The 25,115-nt window shown below is 39.6% G+C and overlaps 1 protein-coding gene across 11 annotated transcripts in view; it reads right to left on the bottom strand.

Annotated features, from left to right (window-relative positions):
• Positions 1-571: 571 nt before the first annotated feature.
• The window catches only part of LNP1 (leukemia NUP98 fusion partner 1), a gene marked incomplete at its 5' end in the record, with an annotated part of 40,078 nt that continues 15,534 nt past the window's right edge, over positions 572-25,115 (bottom strand). For 5 of the 11 annotated variants that reach the window (XM_082460638.1, XM_082460634.1, XM_082460635.1 and 2 more), the window contains 4 exons: positions 572-3,218; positions 7,067-7,297; positions 7,382-7,438; positions 18,484-18,678. In XM_082460638.1, the coding sequence (XP_082316764.1) occupies positions 3,069-3,218; positions 7,067-7,297; positions 7,382-7,438; positions 18,484-18,639 (594 nt within the window). In that variant the 3' untranslated portion in view covers positions 572-3,068. Of the gene's footprint in view, positions 3,219-7,066; positions 7,298-7,381; positions 7,439-18,483; positions 22,541-25,115 lie in introns of those variants that run through there. The other 6 variants (XM_082460633.1, XM_082460632.1, XM_082460631.1 and 3 more) reach the window with 3 other exon arrangements.

The following is a 25,115-nucleotide window of genomic DNA, read 5'->3' on the forward strand; positions in this document are numbered from 1 at the left end:
CTCTCCCCAGACCTTTCTTTTGGGGCCACAGCAGATGAGTAGACCATCCCCAAATCTGAAAGTTGGTTAGCAAGACTGAAAAGTACCCAAAGCAAGGGTGGGGAAACCACACATAGTATAACACAGATCTCAAAGGCAGGTCGGTCCCATCCTCTCCCTTGGCGGTGGCAAATAACCGGCAACCACACCATGTAATAGCTGAAGTCATCTTTTACCTGTGTGAAAAATCACCATTAAAAAGCTGCATGAGGGCTTCCCTGGTGGCGCAGTGGTTGAGAGTCTGCCTGCTAATGCAGGGGACACGGGTTCGAGCCCTGGTCTGGGAAGATCCCACATGCCGCGGAGCAACTAGGCCCGTGAGGCACAACTACTGAGCCTGCGTGTCTGGAGCCTGTGCCCCGCAACTGGAGGGGCCGCGATAGTGAAAGGCCCGCGCACCGCGATGAAGAGCGGTCCCCGCACCGTGATGAAGAGTGGCCCCCGCTTGCCGCAACTAGAGAAAGCCCTCGCACAGAAACGAAGACCCAACACAGCCATAAATAAATAAATAAATGAAAAAAAAAAAAAAAAGCTGCATGAAAGTGTCAATTCAAAATGGTGAAGGTACAAGTTGTATGAATTGAAAGAATGCACATTAATGATCATCACTATTTTACTTTTCTTTCACTGTTTTCCTCTTCCCTTTTTCCTCTCCTTTTCCTTCTTTTTATTGTCTATGCCAAAGTTAGTTTGTTCTTACATAAGCAGTAAGTTGCGGTATTAGTAATGAGTAGTAGTTTTGGGAGATCTTCTTCTTCACAAGATAGAGATTCTAGCTGCCCTTGGGCATTTGATGATCCAAGACAGAGACAAAGAATAAATAGGGAGAATTCTACTATCTTTTCTTCTAGGGAAAAAAACAGAATATGGCCTCAATATGTCAATTAACCTGATTGTGGTGATGGTTTTACAAAATACGTCAAATACTCATACACATATCAATCATCATGCTGTGCAATGTAAATATATACAATTTTATTTGTCAATTATACTTCAACAGAGCTGGGGGGAAAAAAAGAAGTGCCTGCTTCAGCAGCACATACACTAAAACTGGAACTTCTCTGGATACAGAAAGAATTAGCACAGCTCCTGTGCAAAGATGACACTCAAATTTGTGAGGTGGTCCATATGTTTTAAATAAATCATGCTAGGAGACGGTATGGAGAAAAGGGAACGCTCTTGCACTGTTGGTGGGAATGCAAATTGATACAGCCACTATGGAGAACAGTATGGAGGTTCCTTAAAAAACTAAAAGTAGAACTACCATATGACCCAACAGTCCCACTACTGGGCATATACCCTGAGAAAACCATAATTCAAAAAGAGTCATGTCCCACAATGTTCATTGCAGCTCTATTTACAATAGCCAGGACATGGAAGCAACCTAAGTGTCCATCAACAGATGAATGGATAAAGAAGTTGTGGCACATATATACAATGGAATATCACTCAGCCATAAAAAGAAACGAAATTGAGTTATTTGTAGTGAGGTGGATGGACCTAGAGACTGTCATACAGAGTGAAGTAAGTCAGAAAGAGAAAAACAAATACCGTATGCTAACACATATATATGGAATCTAAGAAAAAAAAAAAATGGTCATGAAGAACCTAGGGTCAAGATGGGAATAAAGACACAGACCTACTAGAGAATGGACTTCAGGACACAGGGAGGGGGAAGGGTAAGCTGGGACAAAGTGAGAGAGTGGCATGGACATATATACACTATCAAACGTAAAATAGATAGCTAGTGGGAAGCAGCCGCATAGCACAGGGAGATCAGCTCGGTGGTTTGTGACCACCTAGAGGGGTGGGATAGGGAGGGTGGGAGGGAGGGAGACGCAAGAGGGAAGAGATATGGGAACATATGTATATGTATAACTGATTCACTTTGTTATAAAGCAGAAACTAACACACCCTTGTAAAGCAATTATACTCCAATAAAGATGTTAAAAAATAAATAAATAAATAAATAAATAAATAAATAAATAAAGCGATGTAATGTACAGCATGGTGACTATAGTTGACAATATTGTATATTTGAAAGTTGCTAAGAGAGTAGATCTTAAAAGTTCTCATCACAAGAAAAAAATGTGTAACTATGTATGGTGATGGACGTTAACTAGATTTACTGTGGCAATCATTTCACAATACATACAAATACTGAATCATTACGTTGGACACCTGAAACTAATATAATGTTACATGTCAGTTACACCTCAATAAAAAATAAATAGTCTCATAAAGTTAAAACCCAGAGCATAAAGCTGATCTCAGAGATTCAGTCTCCACCCACGTAATCAAAATTGTAACCCACTCCCAAGTCCTGCTTTTCTCATTCACATCTGCCCGTTCACAAGCAAATCACACACCTACTAAGTCAGGACCCACTGCAAAAGGGAAATGAAGGTCCTGCCTCAAGTTAGGAACAAGAGTCAGCATGAACTGGGCTCCGGCCCTAACTCTGCCACCTCCCCAGTGAGTGACTGAACTTTCCTAAACTCCAGTTTCCTCAGCCAGCAAGTGAGAAGAAGACTAGGTCCCACCTCAGAGTGGTGAGGACTATTAGGTAACGCATTCAAACTCTCAGCACAGTACTTGGCACCTTAACCATCAGCTCTCATTAAATGATGGCCTTTAGACATACTTATATAATTACTCCTAATAAGGAAGTAAACATTGAGTCACACCAATGACTTTTATTTAAGATTATTTGCGAGGTTGATGTGGAAGAAGGGTTGGTGAAGATGTGTGGGTAGCTCTTCAAATATCTCTCTTTACATTTTCAAGAATTACTTTATTCTATTAAAATACCTTTTATCCTTTTTATTCCCATAAAAGGGCAACAGAGCAGATCACACTCTGAAAAGCAGCTGGAGTATGATGCAAGCTGTCTCAGGGAGCAGCTGAATCAACCACCCACTTGAGTCACTCAGCATCTGCAGACTCTTTACAGCTACCACTCCTGGGCCTGGTGAATTGGGGCTCAAAAAACACAGTAGCATCAGTAGTCATGGTGTGGAAACAAAGTACTATTTGGGCCCCTTTTCAGACAGGGCGGGCAGGTATGCTTCTCCACGCTCTTCCTTCCTAGAGCTCCTTCTTTCCTCCACTTTCTTGCAAGACCTCATTTCCAGTGCCCGGCATTCTCTCTCATTTCTCTCCTTTCTGATCTCAGGTCCCTGAAAAAGAAGGGTCAGAAAAGGGTAGATGTGCTGACAGCTGACAACATTCCACATTTTTCCAAATTATCAGAAGTGAAGAAAACCCTAATCATTTAGCAGACTTTCACATCTTAGTTTCTAGTAATAAATTAGCATAATAAGCCTAAGGGTGTTGCTAAAGGTTTAGTCATAAATAAAGGAATAGGGGGCCTTGGGCATCAGCAGGTGGTCTATGGAGGAAACTCAACCTGCACACTACTCTGCCTCTAATGTACAGAGGGATGTGATTCCATGGCACAGTAAAATTAATAGTCTTCTGGTGCTTTTTGAAAAGGAATGTGGCAAGAGAATCATACACGGAATGATTCTAACCTCCTTATGTTCACTCCCTTAAATTACATTAATAGTAGGGTTTGCACTAAGTTTTCAGGTGAAGACTGGGTAAAGAAGAAAGTGTCAAGGAATGACATTCAACCACACAACATTCCCCAACAGGTTGCGCAGGGGTCTACATTCAGTGACTGAATGAACACACACTGTTGTTCTAGGATGGGGAGATTCGGCACTAACTAGAGAGACCCTACTTCCTAGATTCTACACCTAGAGAGAGGGAGACAATCAATCAATAAGCCTAAAAGGAAACAAGAAAATGAAAGGTAGTGATAAGTGCAATGATACCTATAAATAGGGTGATATGATAGGGAACGGGGATGCGGGGTGCTTCTTTGGTTTCCATGGTGAAAGTGACTTTCAAAGGAATTACTGACAAAAGAATGGTGTTGATAAATGTGGTGGTATCTATTTACACTTCAATTTTTTAAATAAACAAATAAGACCATTACTCCTCCCCTCCTCCATTCCAGTGAACTGGAGACACTGGAGAACCCCTGAGTGTCTATGAGGTGAACATATGCAGTGGTGAGTAACAGTCAGATGGGCAAGGTCATGACTCGGCCCTCCAGGGTGAGTTATGGCGATGTCTGGTTACTGTGGTGGTGTTAGCTACTGTACATTGTTAAACTGTTTTCATACCTAGATTATTTCATTTCTGTCTATAATGGTCCGTTAGTCAAAATCAGAAAGCAAAACAAATGATGAAGCTGAGATGCAAGTTAAGAGGAGCTTAAAAGTTGTACTAGCTCTGTAATTGTGCCTCCAGATTATTTTCATTAGCTCCAGTGCTTGTATTAAATCCATCAGTCTGATCATAATTCATATTTAGCAGCCATGAATGTCTCTAATCCTTATAAAAACAGTATGAAAAAGAAAATATAGTGATGATTATTTGCAGTTTGGCTTTTCCCTTATTGAGACCCAAGACTATCCAAAAATTGCTCATAAATAATGACGTGAAATATTTTTTCTTATCTCATCACTTAGAAACAAAATGTGAAAAATTATCAAAATAAGCCAGTTGAGTTTTTCAATGTCAAAATGAAAAAATTTAATGTTGTTTGTCATGAGCAGGTCACAAAAGCAGTTTCTGGCTCTTCTTGATGCTAAAGGATGTAAAATTTAAATCTATGTATTAGTATACATTTGGCCCCCAAATAAAAGGCAATATATATTATTTTTTAAATTGCTGAAAAATCACACTTTTTAATGTAGTTAGCTTTAGAAAAGTGTATCAATTGTTAAATAGAAAAAAGTTTTAAAGTATGCAATGTTCCAAATTTTTTATTTTGCATTAAGATAAACTTTATAATATACTCTTTAAAGACTGATATAAAATAAAATACTTAATTTAAAATTATTTATCATGTATATTTATCATATAATATGAAAAAATTTTTAATGATTTTGTAAATTCCTAGCAGGTTTCTACCTATTATACAGTTGTCCCTTGGTATCCGCAAAGGGATTGGTTCCAGGACCGCCGACAGGTACCAAAATCCAAGGATGCTCAAGTTCATGGGTGCAGAACCCAAAGACACAAAGGGCCGACTGTACATAACTATGAAAAGAGTTCTTGGGTCAAAAAAGTTGAAAATGCTGCCTTGGTTATCTTGGTACTCAAAAGGAAGAACTTGAGAAATGAATGAAACAAACATTTTTATATTTTAAGGATAATGTAATGAACACCTCTTTAAATAAGAAAACTGATTTCACATTTACACCCTTATGTAAATATGTGATATGAATGTTTTTCTGAAGCCATCAGAATCAACAAAGAATTGTTCAGATTAAAATTTTTTTCAAAATATATTTATACCCTCCCTTGTTCCAGAAAGAATTTAAAGCAGGTCAGTCCCCTAATTAATATAATTAATGATTTCAACACGTAGTTTTGAAGCAGGAATTTTTTCACGCCTGTTTTATTCCTGCCAAAAGTTCATAATGTGAATCTAATCATGAAGAAATATCAGATGAACTCAAACTGAGCTTCATTCTAAAAAATAACTGACCTGTACTCTTCAGATGCCAGTCCCATGAAAAAGACCGAGGCATTGCTCCAGAAATAAAATACCTTAAAGGGACATAAAAATCGGTTGCAATGCATGATCTGGAATCTTGTTCTAAAAAATATTATTGGAACAACTGACAAAATATGAATAAGGTCAATAGATTGGATATAAAAGTTTTGTATTGGTGTTAATTTCCTGAGTTTAATTATTGTACTGTATTTATGTCCTTGTGCCCTTGTTTGGGGGTGGAAAGGAGAGAGAGGGTATAGGAAAATGTGATAATATATTCACGTTTAGAGGAAGTCTAGATGAAGGGTGTAGTTTTGTACTATTCTTGCAACCTTGCTCTAAGTCTGAAACCATATCTTAAAAAAACAGTACAAAGAAAAGACAAAATAGAAACTCTTAATAAGGTTTAGATAGAGTAAGTGACAGCTGTTCACTACTCTTCCTTCCTTATTCCTTTTACGATCCAGTAGAGAGAGCAGCTTACTGAAGGGGAATCGTAGATACACAAGGTCACTGCGACAAAAGTGAGGTGCCACCTGTGAGGCAAAGATGCACAGGGACAATCCCAACAGCCATCACTGCTAGGCAGAAAGCACCGCACTCAGGTGGACAGTTAGGTAGGAAGCGCCTGAGTGTCTTCCCCTGGCCATTCACAAGGCACAGCTCAAGACCCAGGTGGCAATACGCCTAGGTTTACTTATTTGCTCTGCCTACGACATGGCAGAAACATATCATTATTCTTGTTTTGCGAAATAAAACCAAAACCAAAGACCCACACACACACAAAAAAAAGTATTTTGCTCAAGGCCACTCAGTGAGCACGTTGCAGAGTTGAAAAACTACCCCCCAATTAATTGGGTCTCTAGTTTATTACTTTATGTATCAAGTTTGGCATCATCAGTGGCGTTTCAATTCTTTCCCCCGTTTTGTGCCTTTGTCTCCCTTGGGCTTCACTTAGACTCTGACGAGGCCACTGTGAATGCCTGGACTGCTCCTCTGCTCCTGGATACTCACACCACTGTGTCCAGAGAGTTTCTTCTGTATACTTTTTAAAAGTACAGGGGAACACAACACCATCACAAACTATTTACTACCAGATTAAATATGAGAGAACAAGAGCAGTAGGGTCAGTTTTTTCTACTTCAGATAGTGAAAGGAGAATGAATCACAATTATTTATAACAAGGGTGATGAAAACAGAGGACCTTGGTAACAAAAACATTCCACATGTGCTCCTTTAGGAATCCTTCCTACACCACATGTCTTCACTAATAATAATTTTAAAATTTTATGTACACCTGGGCTATCTAAAACTGAGTGCCATTTTTCAAAGATCTCAACACCAAGCTGTAAATGAAGAAGTTAGATTTGTTCTCCTCAAACTAGGGGAAGATGAATCCTTTGGGTTTCCTTTTCTAAAATGGTTTAAATATTCAATAACTCTGTTACGTACCGAAGAGACAGAGCGTTTGGTTCTAAAGCAGAGTTGCTGTTCAAAGGACTCTGAAAATGCCTGAATTTTGGAATGGGATCTTATTTTTGATTCCAGTGGCTCCTTGAATGACCCATCCCCTGAGCATTTTCTGTAATCCCGCATGTGAGTATGGCATTGAAATCCCTGGTCCTCATAAGAATGCCTTCTAGGATGGCTGTCAGACGACATCACGCTGGGAAGCACAGGAAACTGGGAATACAGAATTTAAAAATTTACAATATAAAGAGACTGCACAATATTAGCACAGAGACAGAATGTCCATAAATTACTAACCAAACAAATCTCACGTTGAACTGAAATTTTATCTTCTTGATCAGTAGGAGCTTTCTCCTGCAATGAGGCAGTGGGGTCAACTGGTCAAAACATTAAGTAGAACATCCCAAGATTAGCTATGTTGCTCCTCTATCATTAGGGTGGTATAATAAAGTGTTCCAGCCTTAAATTCACATGTAAAGATAAATTTCAAAATGATCAAAATAAATTTTTAATGAAGCCATAAACATTTAAGAAATAATACAAAGGCAAATATTTGTGTGATTTCTGTATGGAGAAGGAATTTCTAAGCAAAAGAGCAATGGAAGAAGTCATAGGGAAAAAATTAATTTAACTATATAAAAATAAAGCTAATGTGCATAAAAAACAACATATAATATGGTAGACAAGAAAAACTTAAAATATTTGCTGCATGTTTAATAAATATTCTGAAAATAAGGATATTTCACATAATACACACAAACATAGAGGTCATGTACTACAATGACATCAGTGTTAAAATCACAATTGGAAAATGATGAAAAAAAAGATAGTTCAGATAAACCAAACTTCTTGAAAGAATTGTGACACTTGCTCTGTTAATTTGTCTCACTCCCCAACCCACTCCACTCCAGCTTTTTCACTCACACTTTTTCTTTTTTTTTTTTTGTTTTTGTTTTTGTTTTTTAAAAGGTATATTTAGTTCCTGTGCAAACTTTGCTGTAGCAGAGAATGCTGCAATGATACACATTTTGGATATGTATGAATGTATCTGTAAAAGTGAAACAGGTAGATTAATAAAGAATAAGTGCATTTTAAATTATGATATGTATTGTCAAATTATTCTCCAAAGAGGTGATACAAATTAATATTCCAAACCATGAGTGTGCCTGTTTCCCCAAACACTTTCCAACAAACAGGAAGAGTGAGATAGTGTTATTGTTTTAATATGTATTTTTCTTATAATGAATGATGCTGTATAAACTTCATATGATAGAAATTGATGGAGACTTTAGGATTTCTTGGCATCTCATGTGTTACAGAGGATTAGACCCATTTCACAAGTGTGTGGGCAAAGGGGCCCATACTCTGGGCTCCAAGACACCTGGGTTTGGAGTTTGAGATGAGGTCCCGTTGATGGAGCACCTACTATGTGCAGACACACTTGCCCCTCACAGCAAGCAGAAACTTGCTCTTCCACAGTGCTATTATTTATCTGAGAAAAGCTGATTAAATGGCTTTTCTAAAGCTACATGGCTGATAAAGGGAAGAGCTAGGATTGCAATCCAAGTCAGTTGTAACCACACTCTGTGCTCTTTCTGCGTCCTGGCATTACTAACTGCTAACTTGGAGCAACAAGGCCAGCAGATCTGAAATCAGAAAACCCAGGTATGTCAATCTGCTACTCACTAGCTGTGCGACCTTGGGTAAATGATAACCTCTTTAGGGGCGAGGGAGGTCCTCAGGTTTCTCAAAGAATTTGTCAAAAAGCTGGAGTTGTTACCTTCAAGTCCTTCCAGGCCTCAGTCTGTAGTACCTTGTAATATAGCAAAAAATAGCTGTTAGCAGTTGCCTTATGTATTGAGGTGCTCCTATGTTGGGTGCATATATATTTATAATTGTTATATCTTCTTCTTGGATTGATCCCTTGATCATTATGTAGTGTCCTTCCTTGTCTCTTGTAACATTCTTTATTTTAAAGTCTATTTTATCTGATATGAGTATAGCTACTCTGGCTTTCTTTTGATTTCCATTTGCATGGAATATCTTTTTCCGTCCCCTCTCTTTCAGTCTGTATGTGTCCCTAGGTCTGAAGTGGGTCTCCTGTAGACAGCATATATATGGGTCTTGCTTTTGTATCCATTCAGCAAGCCTGTGTCTTTTGGTTGGAGCATTTAATCCATTCACGTTTAAGGTAATTATCGATATGTATGTTCCTATGACCATTTTCTTAATTGTTTTCGGTTTGTTTTTGTAGATCCTTTTCTTCTCTTGTGTTTCCCACTTAGAGAAGTTCCTTTAGCATTTGTTGTAGAGCTGGTTTGGTGGTGCTGAATTCTCTTAGCTTTTGATTGTCTGTAAAGCTTTTGATTTCTCCATCAAATCTGAATGAGATCCTTGCCGGTAGAGTAATCTTGGTTGTAAGTTCTTCCCTTTCATCACTTTAAGTATATCATGCCACTCCCTTCTGGCTTGTGGAGTTTCTGCTGAGAAATCAGCTGTTAACCTTATGGGAGTTCCCTTGTATGTTATTTGTCATTTTTCCCTTGCTGCTTTCAATAATTTTTCTTTGTCTTTAATTTTTGCCAGTTTGATTACCATGTGTCTTGGTGTGTTTCTCCTTGGGTTTATCCTGTATGGGACTCTCTGCGCTTCCTGGACTTGGGTGGCTATTTCCTTTCCCATGTTAGGGAAGTTTTCGACTATAATCTCTTCAAATATTTTCTCTGGTCCTTTCTCTCTCTCTTCTCCTTCTGGGACCCCTATAATGCGAATGTTGTTGCATTTAATGTTGTCCCAGAGGTCTCTTAGTCTGTCTTCATTTCTTTTCATTCTTTTTTCTTTATTCTATTCCGCAACAGTGAATTCCACCATTCTGCCTTCCAGGTCACTTATCCGTTCTTCTGTCTCAGTTATTCTGCTATTGATTCCTTCTAGTGTAGTTTTCATTTCAGTTATTGTATTGTTCATCTCTGTTTGTTTGTTCTTTCATTCTTCTAGGTCTTTGTTAAACATTTCTTGCATCTTCTCGATATTTGCCTCCATTCTTTTTCTGAGGTCCTGGATCATCTTCACTATCATTATTCTGAATTCTTTTTCTGGAAGGTTGCCTATCTCCACTTCATTTAGTTGTTTTCCTGGGGTTTATCTTGTTCCTTCATCTGGTACATAGCTCTCTGCCTTTTCATGTTGTCTATCTTTCTGTGAATGTGGTTTTTGTTCCACAGGCTGCAGGATTGTAGTTCTTCTTGCTTGCGCTGTCTGCCCCCTGGTGGATGAGGCTATCTCACACTTTTTCATCTAACACTAATGTTAGTCAGGATATTGGTCTTCATGTTGCCAAATTCTGGGCACTTAATGGTCTTTAGTCGCTCTGTAGCATTCAACCCAGTTGCCTTTTGAACCCTTCTGGAAACAGTCTTTCCCTTGCCTTCTACCACTGCACCCTCTTGGTTTCCCTTTGATCTTTCTGCCACTGTGTTTTAGACATTTTTGCTCACTTCTCCCTTCTAACTACTCATAACTGTTGGAGTCCCCCGACACTCTAAACTAGTCTTCCTTCCCTTCCTTTGCTTTCTTACTTTACACTGTCTCCCTCAATGTCTCACCCCCAGGCTTCAATTTCCATCTATAACCTACTTTCTGATTTATTTGTTAGCCCAGACCTCTCTTCTGAGCTTCTGCCCACTGAACTTCTCCTCTTGGTATCCCATAGGCACCCCACCTGACTTGTCCAAATTTGAACTCATCATCTCTCCTTCCCAAGCCTGCTTCTCAAGTGTCCCAGAACTCAGAAACCGGCACCACCATTTGCCCGGTTACTCGGACCAGTAACTCAGAAGCCCCCCTCCACATCCAATTGCCAAGTCAGCAGATTCCACCTCTTAAATGTCTCTCAAAACCATCTACTTTTTTCCGGCACCACTGTTACTACCCTAATCCAAGTCATCATTACCTTTCACCCAGATTCCAGCAGCAGCCTCGTAGTAGTGGATATCCTGCATTCACCCTTACTCACTTTATTTCACTTTTCCCATAGCAGCCAGCATAGTTAAAACAACGTCAAACTCATACCTGATCACATTTCATTTTACGCCTCATCTTGCACCACCCTCACCTCTTCAGTGACATAGCCTCACTGGTCTTCTGTCAGTTCCTCCAGCTCACCTGCTCCTGCCCAGCACAGGCACTTTCACAAGTGGTCCTCTCTGGCTGTGACCCCGCCCACAACCCCATCGCTTCACCTCATCCCTGGCTAATCACCCTTCAGTCACCGTGGAAACTGCATTTCCCCAGAAAGCTTTTCCTACCACCCCAATTGGTTCAGGCCCCTGAACCACCATTAGACGCTCTCCTGAGATCTCACACTTCTTCATGACACTTATCACAACTGTCATCAATAATTTGGTTAATTTTGTTACACATCTCTCTTCTCTACTAGACTGTATGCTCCTTCATGTCAGGGGCTACATTTCATTCTCTGCTAGAATCTCAGTATGCAGCACTTTGCCTTCATCATAGCATGAGTTCATTAAATATATATTGAATGAATAAATGTATAAAGAATGAAAGAAAAAGAAATACCAAACATAAAAATTGTTTATGCTTATTAGTAGTCAAAAATTATGGTAAATGATATCACATACAATTTTGCCTTTCAGGTTAGCAAAAAAAATTTTTTAATAATACTAACACTAGTAAGAGTGCTGGGGGATAGGCACTGTCATTCCTTGCTGGTAGGACTATAAATGGACACAGCTTTCCTAGAAAGCTGTTGGCACTATGAGTGAGTCAAAAGGCTTAAAATAATTTCCCTCCTTGGGTCCATCCATCACACGTTATTATGGGCTGATTTGTGTCGTACCTCCCCCCGACTCCCGCCCCGCCAAATTCATATGTTGAAGCCCTACGTGAGTAGCTCAGAATGTGACTGTATTTGGGATAGGGTCTTTAAAGATTAAGTTAAAATGAGGCCATTAGGGTGGCCCTAATCCAATCTGACTAATGTTCTTACAAGAAGAGGAAATTTAGAGACACTAGGGATATACTCACGCAGAGGAAAGACCATGTGAGGACACAGCGAGAAGGTGCCATCTATCAATACAAGCCAAGGAGAGAGGACTCAGAAGAAACCAAACCTGCTGACACCTTGAACTTGGACTTCCAGCCTCCAGAGCTATGAGGAAAAAAATGGCTGTTGTTTAAGCCACCCAGTCTGTAGTATTTTGTTATGGCAGCCTGAGCAAACTAATACACATATATAGAAACTTACTCTCAAACAATAATCAGAAATATGGTTAAAGATTTATAAAGTTGGGGCTTCCCTGGTGGCGCAGTGGTTAAGAATCCGCCTGCCAATGCAGGGGACACAGGTTCGAGCCTTGGTCCGGGAGGATTCCCACATGCCGCAGAGCAACTAAGTCCGTGCACCACAACTACTGAGCCTGTGCTCTGGAGCCCGCATGCCACAACTACTGAAGCCCGCGCGCCTAGAGCCCATGCTCTGCAACAAGAGAAGCCACCGCAATGAGAAGCCCGCACACCACAACAAAGAGTAGCCCCCACTCGCTGCAACTAGAGAAAGCCCACGCACAGCAACGAAGACCCAATGCAGCCAAAAATAAATAAAATAAATTTTAAAAAAAAGATTTATAAAGTTGCTAAGATACATGAGGTAAGTCTGTATAAATTAGTCCACTTACTGTAGGTCAGACATGGTACTTGGTGCTATGGATAAACTGGGGAGCAAAACAGAGTGTCCCCTTTTTAGAACTTATGTCTGCAATGGAGATAAATAAATGGGCATATGCCTACATCCTTGGCCAAATGCTATTAAGGGAATGTTCAAGGTGCAACAACAGGGTATAGCAGAGTAAAACCACATATATTTGGGTGGGTGTTGAGGTCACTGGGAGGATCAGGGGAGACTTCTGTGAATGTGTGACAAGCTACAATCTGAAGGATGAGCGGGGTTAATTAGGAAACAGAGAACGCTTGTCCGCCTGAGGATGAGACCATACGTGCAGAAGCCCTGCCACGGAAGGAGCTTGCTGGCATAGAAGGAAGAGAAGTCTGGTAGGGCCGGGGAGCGCCTGAGAGGAGGGGGGAGGGCTGGGATGGGTAAGCTGTGGGGACATCATAAGATGGGCAATCTTAAAACATACCCAACTGTGATCAAAGCCTTTGTCTGCGATCTGGGGTTGTTTTCTTCCTACTCCGTTTTAGTATTTTTCATGTTTTCTACAGTGATCATGTATTATATTATCAGGAAAAAAATAATGCTTGAACATTTGAGACTGGGACACAGAAGGACAAATATTACGTAAGGTATCTGAAATGGTCGAGCTGATAGAAGCAAGGAATAGAATGGTGGTTGCCAAGGGCTGGGAGGAGGGGGATATGGGGAGTTGCTAATCAATGGGTATAAAATTTCAGTTATGCAAAATAAGTTCTAGAGATCTGCTGCACAACATTGTGCCTAAAGATGACAATACTGCATTGTACACTTAAAGATCTGCCAAAGACGGTAGAGCTCATGTTACATGTTCTCACCACACTAAGATTTGAAAAATAAAACTTAAAAATGTGAGACTGGGAGTGAAATGCAGATGTTTGTACAAATGTCCTCTTCCATTGAGAGACCTGAAAAAAATGCAAGGGTTTCCATCACAATATAAATAAACACTTAATATCTCCTTATAGCAGATGAAATTTCCAGTTAGTCTCTTTTGGTGTGGGACCTTGTGAGAAACAAGCTTAAAAGAGCTCTCTAATTGGTTACAGGGAGAAAGCTCCCACTTTTAAAAATGTTTACTTACTAAGCAAGCTCTACTTTTGGAATTTTATATCCCCTTCTAATGTAATTTCCCTCACAAAGACTTGAATCAACGCCCTAAATAGCTGACTTTTTCAAGGTCTGGACTTGTCACCTCCATGGTCATGGACCAACCTTATGGATCTATCGCCCATGCTGTGAAGCAGGCTCTAGCACGTGGAATGGGATCCCCACGCTCCGAGCTCAACACCTGGACTCCCCAGCTCCCAGGCTACATAGCCTGCAGCAGGCATGGATTTTCTGAGCAATAACTACCCAGTGCCCTGACTCTCACTGGAAAACAGTGCTCTGAAAAACAATGCTGTTTCCTACTGTGGTCCCAGAAAAGCATTTCTGTCAAAAAAAAAAATCCTATGCACTCTCTAACCCCAAGCCATAGGTCCTCACTTTAAAAAAAAAAAAAAGTTATGTAACATCTTCACTTCAAGAGCTTAACTACTTGATGTTTTTTATTCTGGGTTTAATTGCAATCACCCTTCAATTGTACACCTCCTGCCCTCTGAGTAAATGCAAGCACCTGAGCCACCCATCAACAGCAAGATGAGAAACAAGAGGGAGAAAGATCCAGGTGTTGAGACAGTAAGACCCATGTTGAATCTTAGCGCACCGTGTGTGTCAGGGACTCTGGGGACCATGCGCTTATCTCTAACCTCAGAACAAATCCTACAGGGGAGTCATTCTTCCCCTTTTACAGATGAAGCAAATGAATCTTAGTTTGGCTAAGTGACTTGCCTATGACATGTGACTAGTGACTTTACGGGAGAGGTAAAGTGCCATGCCTAAGCATAAGACATATCTTCCTTGGCTGAATAATCCCAAACTTCTGTCTTCAACAGCAGCAACAACTTCATTCTATTTCTATGTGAAACTTCCTGTAAACGTGACTTCTAGTAATGTACCAGTTGTAACAGAATTCGATTACGAAAGTAATAATAATTTGTAGGTCTTTAGGAATTAGTCTAAAAGAATTTTATGTGATGAATATTTTATAATGTAGACTAATTGCCTATCAACAGAGCCAAGAGGGTTATAAATTAGTCAACTAGCTATATATGGTAACAGCATCAGGAAAAAAAAAGATTCAAGTGTTCAACTGGTGAAACGGTAGGTCAGTACCATCCACTGGGCATCCTTTAGGGAAACTAAAAGACATTTTAAACTCTGACACATAAGAAGGAGGAGGAGGAGGACAGAGAGGCGAAGGTGCGGGGGAGGAGAGGAGGAGGAGGAGAAGAAGTACTTATTAGGTACCAGGCACTGTCCTAAGCACGCTGTATACATTACTCACTGGATCTTAACAACACCCATATGACGTATGTACTATTATCATCAATTCCATTTACATAGAGGGAATCTCAGACAGAGAGAGGTTAGGTAACTTGCTCAGAGTTATGCTGCCAGTAGTAGGCGCTGGGAGGCTACCTCCAGAGCCCTCACTCTTACCCATTCCACTCTGCTGCCTTCCCAGCAACTCCTCTATCTCAGCATCTAGTAGAAGAGAGGAAACAAGTCCATGGAAGTTTATGATAAAAGCTCCTCTGTAGAAACATCCCTGATGCCTGAAATTCTATTCGTAGTTTCATTTCTTTGGATTAAGGCATTGTCTCCTCTTAAAATTAAATACAAATTTAATCTGAAAAACAAGGAACCACTGTTAGTCATGAAACTTTAGGGCATCCCCTCTCTCTTCGGGTTCGAGAAATCCTCTAAGGGGGCCATGCCCCACCCCATCCCTGTAGTGAGCAACTACAGGAGAACCACCGCTGCAGTGAGATACTACAAGGACGAGAGTGTGTAGCTACCCTTGGGCCAATCAGGGATAAAAATTAAAATTAGATATATCTTCTGCAGCTTTAAATTGAGAATATGACGACAGAATATAAAATTGGTTAAAGGTGATTATTTTTAAAAATTTTTTTAACATCTTTATTGGAGTATAATTGCTTTACAGTGTTGTGTTAGTTTCTGCTCTATAACAAAATGAATCAGCTATATCCATACATATATCCCCATATCCCCTCCCTCTTGCATCTCTTTTATATTTTAAAAAAAATCCCTTGTGTGCAGATAGGTAGAGGTTTATTTTGTACCCCTCAAATGATATGATGTAGACCAGCACATGTGCTTATGTGAGCATCAAAGAAGCACTGAGAAAGTCCATGTAGAGTTAGCAAAGCCCCAGGTCAGGGAACTCAGTTCCTCCTTGAAGAGATCTTTCATTCAGCATAATCCTCCCTTCCACCAGGCCCTAACTGTATAGAACAGTGTTAAGAAAACCATGTTAAGCTGAAGGAGAAGATGACTAAAAAGTCGAATAGACTATTTAAAATTCACTTTCAATGAGTAGAATAAATAAAGGGATATGGAGATTGTTCTATTTCAAGTCTGTATTCATGTGACGATGCAGGGAGAAGGTAGATTAGTTCTGCCTTCATATGAGAGAGTAATAAGAGAGACTTCATATTACTTACCTTATTTTTTTTCACCAAGCACCTCAGGAGAGTAAAGTTAGATTTTTTAATTTGCTTTAAATCAGCAGTCACAGATTATAATGAGTCTTGTCAAAAAGTAGTGTTCTCTGAGAAGGACCAAGTTTTACCCCTTGTCTACCTCATTCTTCCTGCCAAATTTGTGTCTTACTCTAGATTAGAAGTGCCACAAGAACAAACACCATATGTCTTCTTTTTCCCTGTAATCCTATTGTGCCTTGCACAACACCTGGCACACAGTAGGTGTTCTATAAATATGTTTAATGATTTAATGTTCCATCACTATGGTTTTGCAAGAATCATGAGGCTGAAGAGCCATATTAGAAACCACATTCAAATAGGAAAGAAGAGGAAAATTCTTCTCTTCCTTTGCATGCAATACTGATGGATGTAGGTTACTAATAGGTTGCAAGAGGGAAGAGCCTTAGAGTGGAGCAGTGGGGAGAGAAGGAAAAAGATAAGGCTAAAAGTAAGCTCTTTTTTTTTTTAAGGTCTTTTATTGAGCTCAAAGCAAAACAGAAAACTTCAAAACCTAATTTTTCTCATATCTCTAAAGTAAGAAAACTTTGAGCGCATCTTAGAGTTAGGAAAAGTTAAGTATCCAACTACAGATTCACTTCACAAATACATGGCATTGTGTGAACAGAGATGAGAATCAGACCCCCCATTTTCTAGGTCTCTGCCCACATCACCCAAGGTTCCCTGATCTGTGATCTGTGATTTGTGTTTTCTCAACTCAGTCAGGTTGTCATGTTTATCCCATGCTTTGTCTCCTTAGATAAACACATGCTTTCTGCATGTTAGTCTGATAATTATGGAATTCATTGTCAACTCAGAGAATCTAAACAGGTTAATTCAGGCAAATGTCCAAAACCAGTACGAGCAGGAAAAGATATATGGACCCCATTGAGAAATGTTATACAAAACAAATTTTGCTATTCCCCAAGAGTTTAAGGCAAACAATATTACAACCTATAAGTGCATTCTTGAAATAGGGTAGATTTTCCCAGTTTTTAAAGTCTAACAGATACTAAAATTCAAATGAGAGTGTGATAAGCAGGTGTTTACTTTACAACAGAATCATGGAAAGCTAGAGCTAGAAGGGTTCTTGGAGATCAACCAATGCAACCTCTCTCCTTTTTTACTTAAAGAACCTGAAGTTCAATGAGGTGTTGAAATGCGCCCTTTGTCCCTGATTACGCATTTGGTAAGAGATCTATTTTCAAATATTTGTGTCTCAAAGAGGTCTTATTCCTCAAACTTGCTGATCATTGGGAGTAAAAGATTGCCTTACAAGTTTTAATATACTTCACATGCATTATGCTTCTGGGAACTCTGGAGCTAAAAATAAAATAACATTACCCCAAAACTTATTTGGTTCTGGAGTTAGCAGTAGCAGGGGGTTGGGGAAATATTCTCTGGTAGCTGGAATTCTAAGTGACATGTGTACCCGCTGCTGAGTCTACACCTGGTCAGGCCCACCCACTCCCCTCTTGGGAGCTTTCCTGCTCCCCTGACACCGGGTGCTCTGCCTAGCCATGGAAAAATAGTGCTGAGGGTGGTAGAATGTTGGCTTTGTCTCCCATCAGGAAACCAAATGAGAACCAGCAGAAAGAGTGTATCAAATTTATCAGAGGTAGTGATTTATTATGTGGAATCCCCAATTCCTTAGATGTCACCAAATAGTGGAGCTATTTTCAGTATTTCAAAAAGACTATTGGAAATCAAACAGTGATCCACAACAATGCTACACAGACTATAACATCAGGTTTCTTTCCTTTGGCTTGAATTATATTACCACCCAATAGGATTATGCCAGGCTTATCAGGAGCTCTGAATAGCGGTTAAATATATCTTAGGTTGCTAAAAACGAAGGAATCATTACTTAATAGATGGAAATCAGGTCCCTTGGAGGACAAGACAAAATGATAAAAGGGATTTTTGTGAGTATAAAAAAAGGTTTGGAAGTACTCATTTTCAACCAAAGAAAACTTTATACCAAAGGACTCTCAAAAAGATCTAAGAGAAATCCCCTTCCCCTAGTCTAGCTCTCACCCGGTTCCGTCATAATAACTCACTGGACAGGGCAGGGAGGTTTTCCTGTAACTTGAGTCTTGTGATCCACGGCGGTCCCGGAGTCCTCTCTCATCCTCCTCTATCCAGCTGTGACCCCAGAAGCTGCTCATCCATTTGGCAAAAGACACATCATCATCATCATCATCTTTGTGCTCCATGTAAAGGTGATTCAAAATATCGAAGGCCTGCTCCTAAATCTGGCAGAGAGAAATATTACCCAACAGGGCTGACTTGATGAAACCCAGGATCTCCCTCAAAAGGCAAAACGAAACTGATGTTCTCAAATGGCCTCTGATAATGGAATCCTTAAAGGAGAAAGATTTACTAAACAACCACTTCACCATCAGGCAGCCTCTGGTAATGTCTATTTATAAATTGTGCAGCCCACATTCCCCTCCCCTCCCCCTGTCTTTTTAAATTGAGATGCTTTTTAATCCTTCCATTGCTGGGGCTTGTGCCTGGCAGCCTAAGGGTGGGAAGCAGAGTCCACTGCCTGGTTTCCCCTGTGTTTTGTTGCTGATGGCATGTGATGGCATCTCCAGCTGTTAATGGTGTTGGAGCATGACCTTCATAATATGCCTGTCAGCTCCAGGCCAGCTCTGAAACGGGGCCACTTACAAGGGACAGACTCAGCCTGCAAGATAGCCAGCTATGGTGTGTCATATCTAGAGCCAGATATTCTCCTAATGAATAAATTTGATATTGTTATAAAATCTAGCTCCTGGGGCAAAAGAAACAGGAGGGATTTTTTGGGGGGGGATATATTATTTTTATATGTACAAAGGTAAATAATGTACATGTACAATGTACAAATCTTAAGTGTATAGTTTGATGAAGTTTTACATACGTATACCCTTCTAATGACCACAACTATGCAGGTGAAGACACAGACTCTTTCCAGTACCCCAGCAGTCTCCTTCTTTCCCCCTTCCAATCTAACCTCCCTCCAAAAGGTTAAGACTTCTGACCTCTGTCACTGTAGATTAATTTTGCCTGTTTTTGAACTTTCTTTCAATGGAATTATATAGTATGTATTATTTTGTGTCACTTAACATTATGTTAGTGAGATTTATCCATGCTTTTATAATAACAGTAGTTCATGCTGTATAGTATCGCATAGTATGATTATCTAACCTTTAAAAATTCAGTCTAATATTGATGGTCATTTCGGGCTATCATTTGGGTTGTTTACAGTTGGGACTATTATAAATAAAGATCCTATGAGCATTAGAGTCCCTGTCTTTCAGTGTTTTGTGTTTTTTTTCCAAGGTAAGGAGACTATTACATTTATTGAGCTCCTTACTTTGCACCAGGTATGGAGTCAAGTATTTTACGTATGCTACTTTCATTATTAACAACCCTGTGTCTGGGATATTTTCATCACATTTTATAGATGAGGAAGTTGAGATTCAAATAGATCATCACTTCCCGAAGGTGAAATTACTACTAAGCAGCACAGCCACATTTGAAGCAAGGAGTATAACAAAGTCCGGGTTCTCTCCACCATTCTGCCAGTATTCCAAGAAACTTTTGATAAATCTCGCTTTTTTTTTTTTTGAGTGGTTCAAACAAAATGAATTTTATTTATCTTCCATGAAACAATTCAGGTATAAACGGCTAGTCCACAAAACCATCCAGGACCCAGACTCCTTATATCTTTTCATTTGGCATCCCCTGAAGTGTTGTCTGGACAGATGGTCAAAACTGAGTCACCGGCAATTGAGCGTTCCAGCCAGCAAGAATGGGGAAAGACAGAAAGTAGAGGGCAAGCAACTTCCTTTTAAAGGAGCAACACTCAGTTTTGCTCACATCAATTTTGCTCACATTCTACTGGCAAAAAAAATCATTCACACAGCTGCAACCGGTTATAAAGAAGCTGGAAAATGTAGTGTTTACCTGGAAAGCTATGTGCCTAGCTACAATGCAGAGATTCTCTTACTAAAAGGAAAAAGAGAATGGATACAGGGGATAATTACAGCCTCTGCCAGAGGCAGTGTACCCTGAAGTGTGTTAAGGAAACACTAGTTCCATGAATTGTCAACGGACTTACCAAAAAACAAGTTCTTTATAGCTGGACTTATCAGAGCCTTTAATACACTAATGGTTAAACTCTGTGAGGGAGGAATAGCTTTGCTACATTACCTAGATTTATTTGACCATGGGATCCATTTTTCAAAGGTCAACTCTTAGACCTAATATGTGGTGGAATACCTTTTGGGAAACACTACTCTGGAATACTGCTCTCTCTTTTTTTTAATAGATTTTTATTGGAGTATAATTGCTTCACAACACTGTGTTAGTTTCTGTTGTACAACAAAGTGAATCAGGCATATGCATACACATGTCCCCATATCCCCTCCCTCTTGAGCCTCCCTCTCACCCTCCCTATCCCACCTCTAGGTCATCGTAAAGCACCGAGCTGATCTCCCTGTGCTATGCTGCTGCTTCCCACTAGCTAACTATTTAAAACTTGGTAGTGTATATATGTCGATGCTACTCTCACTTTGCCCCAGCTTCCCCCTGACCACCGTGTCCTCAAGTCCACTCTCTATGCCTGTGTCTTTATTCCTGTCCTGCAACTAGGTTCAGGGTTGAACCTAGTTCAACCTTTTTTTTTTTTTTTAGATTCCATATATATGTGTAGCATACGGCATTTGTTTTTCTCTTTCTGACTTACTTCACTCTGAATGATAGACTCTAGGTCCATCCACCTCATTACAGAGAACTCAATTTCGTTTCTTTTTATTGCTGAGTACTTTCCATTGTATATATGTGCCACATCTTCTTTATCCATTCATCTGTCGATGGACATTTAGGTTGGTTCCATGTCCTGGCTATTGTAAATAGTGCTGCAATGAACATTGTGGTGCATGTCTCTTTTTGAATTATGGTTTTCTCTCAGGGTATATGCCAAGTAGTGGGATTGCTGGGTCATATGGTAGTTCTATTTTTAGTCTTTTAAGGAACCTCCATACTGTTCTCCATAGTGGCTGTATCAATTTACATTCCCACCAAAAGTGCAGGAGGGTTCCCTTTTCACCACACCCTTTCCAGCATTTATTGCTTCTAGATTTTTTGATAATGGCCATTCTGACCAGTGTGAGGTGATACCTCATTGTAGTTTTGATTTGCGTTTCTCTAATAATTAGTGATGTTGAGCATCTTTTCATGTGCCTCTTGGCCATCTGGATGTCTTCTTGGTGAAATGTCTATTTAGGTCTTCTGCCCATTTTTTATTTTAATTGTTTTTTTGATATTGAGCTCCATTAGCTGTTTGTATATTTTGGAGATTAATCCTTTGTCCCTTGTTTCATTTGCAAATATTTTCTCCCATTCTGAGGGTTGTCTTTTTGTCTTGTTTATGTTTTCCTTTGCTGTGCAAAAGCTTTTAAGTTTAATTGGGTCCCATTTGTTTATTTTTGTTTTTATTTCCATTACTCTAGGAGGTGGGTCAAAAAAGATCTTGCTGTGGTTTATGTCAAAGAGTGTTCTTCCTATGTTTTCCTCTAAGGGTTTTATAGTGTCTGGTCTTATATTTAGGTCTTTAATCCATTTGGAGTTTATTTTTGTGTATGGTGTTAGGTAGTGTTCTAATTTCATTCTTTTACAGGTAGCTATCTAGTTAAATCTTGCATTTTTAAATAGAGGCATTCTTGGACATTTTCCATATAAAAATTCTCCCTTGAGCTGTAAAAATTGGCTTAACTGTAAGCAATGTACCTAGAGCACTATTCTACAATTTATGTTACTAAGGGAAAGTAACCAAAGCACGAAATGGCTTGCAACATTTTTATTTCTTGCTTTAAATAACAGGGTGCATGCTTGTTACTTTGTAATATTTTACTAAAGACTGGAAGAAGCCTGGCTTCTCAATGACCCAGATGAGAAAAGAAAATACATAATTCTATGTCATCCTTGTTGGTTGTCTCTGTTATTAAAGAAAGAAATCAGATAATTTTTCTTGGGGCAACAGGACCAGGTCTGTCCACAAAAGTTGACTATGGATGGACCTCTTCTTTTCTATTCCTCCTAAGACAGAAGTGTGTTTTCTTCCAATTTCTGAAACAAAAATAAATCTGTGGGCAGGGGATGGAGAAACCAGAGCAGATAATATCTAATTATTACTTCAAAGTATTTCGGGGAAAAGGAAATAGGACTTTATCTTAAAACCTCTTTGAGTAATATCTGTTTCTTGGACTTCTGTGCCCTCCCCTTAATGCCTTATACACAGAAACAATTTAGATAATGGAAAATGTGCAGAAAAAAAGGTATATATATATATATATATATATATATATATATATATATATATATATATATATGGAGAATTTATTACGAGGGATTGGCTCATACAGTTATGGAGACTGGGAAGCCCCACAGTCTGCCATCTGCTAGCTGGAGACCCAAGACAGCAAGTGGTGTAATTCAGTCTGAGTCCTAAGGCCTCCAGGGAAAGCAGTGATGTATTGATAAGTCCCAGTCCAAGAGCAGAAAAAGATGAGATGAGATGGCCCAGCTCAAGCAGTGAGGGAAGAAAAAAGGGTGAATTTCTCCTTCTTTTGCCTTCTGTTCTATTCCAGCCCTCAACTGATTGTATCATGACCACCCACATTGGCCTATTTACTTTACTGAGCCCACTGATTCAAATGTTAATCTTATCTAGAAACATCCTCACAGATACACCCAGAAATGTTTAATCTGGGCACCACATAGCTAGTCAAATAGACATTTAAACTAACCACACAGGCACTAATCCCATTCCTGACAGCTCCAGCCTCATGACCTATTTACCTTCCAAAGGTCCCATCTCCAAATACCACCACATTGGGGATTAGGCTTTAACATATGAACTTTGGAGGCCCACAGACATTCAGTTCACAGTAGGGTACCTACATGACCAGTACCCAGACAAAACCCTGAGCACTAAGTCTTTAATGAACATGTAGACAACATTTCACACGTGTTGCCACAACTCATTGCTGGTGGAATTAAGCACATCCTATGGGATTTACCTGGAAAAAGGAATTTTGGAAATTTATTCCTGGTATCCTTCAGACTTCACCCAATATGCCTTTCCCTTTTTGATTTTGCTTTGTATCCTTTCAGTGTAATAAACCTTATCCACAAATACAACTGTATGATGAGTCCTGTGGATTCTTCTAGCAAATCTCCAAACTGGGGGTGGCAGTTGGTATCAGAAATGGGATTCACTAAAACAAGCCCAACTCACTGAAATATGGCTAAAGCAGTATTTAGAAAAAGGATGAAGGGGACATAATGATAAACTTTCAATGCCAAGTGGTTACCTAGTCATCTGTGGTATGAAATGGCAGCAGAGATGATGTCTGCTATGAAAGGTGAAGATTACCTATGAAATTTTAAAATGATACATCCAACTCCAGAAGGATTGGCTCCTTGAATGTGCTGGCTGCTTTTGGCAATGGTAGCTGAAGTGAGGAGATTAAAAATTGCAAATGCAGCCTGGATGATGCCTTAGGGTTTTGTTCTCTCCTCCAGGTGGGAGGGGAAAAGATTATCAGTGCCAAGGCAAGCTTTAGATAAATCAGAAATAAAGGAGAAGGGAAAAACAACATTTTATCCACTGGTACGGTAGCCCCTTGCATTCCAGCTGGGACCTCTAAGCAGCTGTAATGTCAATCCTGAAAGCATTGAGTTTACTGCTAGGGGATTGTGTAAACTTGCAATGAAAAAGAGAGAGAGAGAGAGAAAGAGAGAGAGACTTTCAAAAAAATGGCTTTTTATTTTGTGGCTATTGCTTCTGGATGTATGATAAAAATAAATGTAAAATACGATATGCTTGTAATTTCATACATGTTAGAGGAATTATTGCAGTCAGGGAAAGCTGCCCAATAAAAGGTGTTAGTAGAACATAAATTCCTTGCTTTTTGCTGCTGGTGGATGGGTTAAAATTTAAACTCTTTGGGTATCGAAATCTCACAAGTGATTATTTTTGCTAAGATTTTTGCCTGTTGGAGTCTACGGGAAAAGGTAGACAACATAAAAGGAGAGAAAATCTCCACAGGAAAATCAACTTTTGCATTTTAAAAGGCAGGTTTTAGTTTGCTAATAAGTTCTTATAAAATCTGATGTCTACTAGAGTCTGTCATACAGAGTGAAGTAAGTCAGAAAGAGAAAAACAAATACCGTATGCTAACGCATATATATGGAATCAAAAAAAACGGTACTGATGAACCTAGTGGCAGGGCAGGAATAAAGATGCAGATGTAGAGAATGGACTTGAGGACACAGTGGGGGAAGGGGAAGCTGGGACAAAGTGAGAGAGTAGCACTGACATATATACTCTACCAGATGTAAAATGGATGGCTAGTGGGAAGCTGCTGCATAGCACAGGGAGATCACCTTGATGCTTTGTTATGACCTAGAGGGGTGGGATAAGGAGGGTAGGAGGGAGGCTCAAGAGGGAGGGGATGGGGATATATGTATGCATATAGCTGATTCACTCTGTTGTACAGCAGAAACTAATACAACAATGTAAAGCAATCATACTCCAATAAAGATATTTTTAAAAAATCAAATGTCTAACCCTTAGAGGCTGATGATTTTCCAGCCTAATGTGCGTGTTTTTGAGTGGGTCAATTTGGACTTTAAGTTT

This window comes from Balaenoptera physalus, assembly GCF_965194825.1.
Source record: "Balaenoptera physalus genome assembly, chromosome: 4".
In the NCBI taxonomy this organism is placed as follows: domain Eukaryota; kingdom Metazoa; phylum Chordata; class Mammalia; order Artiodactyla; family Balaenopteridae; genus Balaenoptera; species Balaenoptera physalus.